Here is a 2,628-nt window from a genome sequence, read left to right on the forward strand (position 1 = left end):
ATGTCCCCAAGGGGACAGGGAGGGGACAGGGAGGGGACAGGGGTCCTCACCCCCCACCCAGGGACCCCTGAGACCCCCTGGAGACCCCCCCAAATCCTGCTGACACCCCCAGACCAACCAGGGACAGGAGTTTCCCTTGGGAACTGGACCCCCGGGATGGTCCCCAAAGGGACAGGGAGGGGACAGGGAGGGGACAAGGAGGGGACAGGGGTCCTCACCCCACACCCAGGGACCCCTGAGACCCCCTGGGGACCCCCCCAAATCCTGCTGACACCCCCAGACCAACCAGGGACAGGAGTTTCCCTTGGGAACTGGACCCCCGGGATGGTCCCCAAAGGGACAGGGAGGGGACAGGGAGGGGATGAGGGTCCCCAGGGTGACAGGGGGGGGACAGGGACGGGACAGGGGGATTCAGCCCCCACCCAGGGACCCCTAAACCCCCCTGGGGACCCCCCAAATCTTCCTGATGGTCCCACAGCAGGGGCTGTCCTGGGCATGGGACCCCCGGGATGGTCCCCAATGGAACAGGGAGGGGATAAATGTCCTGGAAGTCACAGGGAGGGGACAGGGAGGGGACAGGGGGCTTCACCTCCCACCCAGTGACCCCTAAACCCCCCTGGAGATCCCCCAAATCCCCCTGATGGCCCCACACCCTTGACTTTGGGACCCCTGGGATGGGCTCTGAGGGAGCAGGGAGGGGACAAGGAGGTGACAAGGATGTCCCCAAAGTGACAGGGAGGGGACAGGGGTCCTCACCTCCCACCCAGGCACCCCTAAACCCCCCTGGGGACCCCCCCAAATCCTGCTGACACCCCCAGGCCAACCAGGGACAGGAGTTTCCCTTGGGAACTGGACCCGGGGATGGTCCCCAAAGGGACAGGGAGGGGACAGGGAGGGGATGAGGGTCCCCAGGGTGACAGGGAGGGGACAGGGGGCTTCAGCCCCCACCCAGGGACCCCTAAACCGCCCTGGGGACCCCCCAAATCCCCCTGATGGCCCCACACCCTTGGCTTTGGGACCCCCGGGATGGGCTCTGAGGGAGCAGGGATGGGATAAGGAGGTGACAAGGATGTCCCTGAGGGGACAGGGAGGGGACAGGGGTCTTCACTTCCCACCCAGGGACCCCTAAACCCCCTTTGGGACCCCTCAAATCCCCCTGAAGGCCCCACACTGGGGTTTTCCTTGTCCTTGGGACCCCCGGGATGGTCCCCGAGGGAGCTGGGATGGGATAAGGAGGTGACAAGGATGTCCCCGAGGGGACAGGGAGGGGTCCAGGGGTCGTCATCCCACACCCAGGGACCCCTAAACCCCCTTTGGGACCCCCCAGATCCCCCTGAAGGCCCCACACCGGGGTTTTCCTTGTCCTTGGGACCCCCGGGATGGTCCCCGAGGGGGCAGGGATGGGACGAGGAATCCCCAAATTGTCCGGGACGGGACAAGCGTCCCGGAGGTGACAGGAGGGGCTCCGGGACCCCCTCAGGACCCCCCCAAAATCCCCCCCTTGCAGGGCCAGACCCCCCTGGACACGCTGCAGGAGTGGGAAGGCACCTACGGGGCCGAGCTGGACCGGGAGACGCGGGAACGCTGCCGGGCGACCCAGCGGCTGCTCCGGGAGGCCATGGCGGCCAAAGGTGGGATTGGGCATTCCCAAAATTCCCGAAATTCCAAGCGGAGGGTCCTCTCCCCCTTCTCCTGGTGACTGGAGGGGTCTCTGATGTCCCCAAAGCCCCCCCGGAGCCGTCGCGGGAGCCGTCGCTGTTCGACGCCGAGCTCTCCGAGCGCCTCGTCCCGGAGTCTCCGCCCGGGAATCCCGGGAATCTTCCCGCTCCCGGGAATAACGGGGACGTTCCCTCGCCCGGGAGGAAGCGCCGGTGCCTCCCAGAGGCCGGGAACGAGGAGGGGGATGAGTTGGGAGCCGCCATCCGGAACCTGGGAAGCGCCAAATCCATCCTGGGAAGCGCCAGATCCGTCCCGGGAAGCGCCGGATCCGTCCCGGGCCCTTCCCAGCTCCCGGCGCTCATCCCGGCCCAGGAATTCCTGGAGCAGGAGGATTGGCTGGAGGACGACCTGGGGGCATCCCGAGGGGCCAGGAAGAGGCCGCGGCAGCGCCGGGAGCCTCGGGATGATCCCGCCGGGATCATGGGGAGCGCCGGGATGAAGGGGAGGAAGCGGAACGTCCGGAGGGTCCCGAGGGTCCCCCCGGGGCGATCCCGGCCCCCCCCGGAGCCTGGGAATGGCCCGGGGGAGGAGGGGGAGGCCGAGGGGGGGATCCCGGATGCTGAAGTGCCCCCGGATCCGGCGGCGACCCCGAATCCGGCAGCGACCCCCAATCCAGCGGTGATCCCGAATCCGGCGGCGACCCCCAATCCCACCCTGCGCGTCCGGGTCCGGGTCCAGGACAACGTTTTCCTGATCCCGGTGCCCCTGAGGTGAGGGGGGGGGGACCTGCCCCCATTCCAGACCCCCCCCAGCGTGTCCCGGTGTCATTCCCACCCCATTCCCGGTGCCATTCCCACCCTGTTCCCGAAGCCATTCCCACCCTGTTCCCAAAGCCATTCCCACCCTGTTCCCAAAACCATTCCCACCCTGTTCCCAAAGCCATTCCCACCCTGTTCCCAAAGCCATTCC

The 2,628-nt window shown here is 67.7% G+C and overlaps 1 protein-coding gene across 1 annotated transcript in view; it reads left to right on the forward strand.

The window, feature by feature from the left end:
• Positions 1-2,429, forward strand: part of TONSL (tonsoku-like, DNA repair protein) — a gene marked incomplete at both ends in the record, with an annotated part of 4,135 nt that extends 1,706 nt beyond the window's left edge. The window contains 2 exons of the mRNA XM_017840216.1: positions 1,508-1,631; positions 1,727-2,429. Coding sequence (XP_017695705.1) covers positions 1,508-1,631; positions 1,727-2,429 — 827 coding nt within the window. The remainder of the gene's footprint in view (positions 1-1,507; positions 1,632-1,726) is intronic.
• Between the last annotated feature and the right edge of the window lie 199 nt (positions 2,430-2,628).

Source organism: Lepidothrix coronata, unplaced genomic scaffold (genome assembly GCF_001604755.1).
Source record: "Lepidothrix coronata isolate B3197 unplaced genomic scaffold, Lepidothrix_coronata-1.0 Scaffold1243, whole genome shotgun sequence".
Taxonomy (NCBI): Eukaryota; Metazoa; Chordata; class Aves; order Passeriformes; family Pipridae; genus Lepidothrix; species Lepidothrix coronata.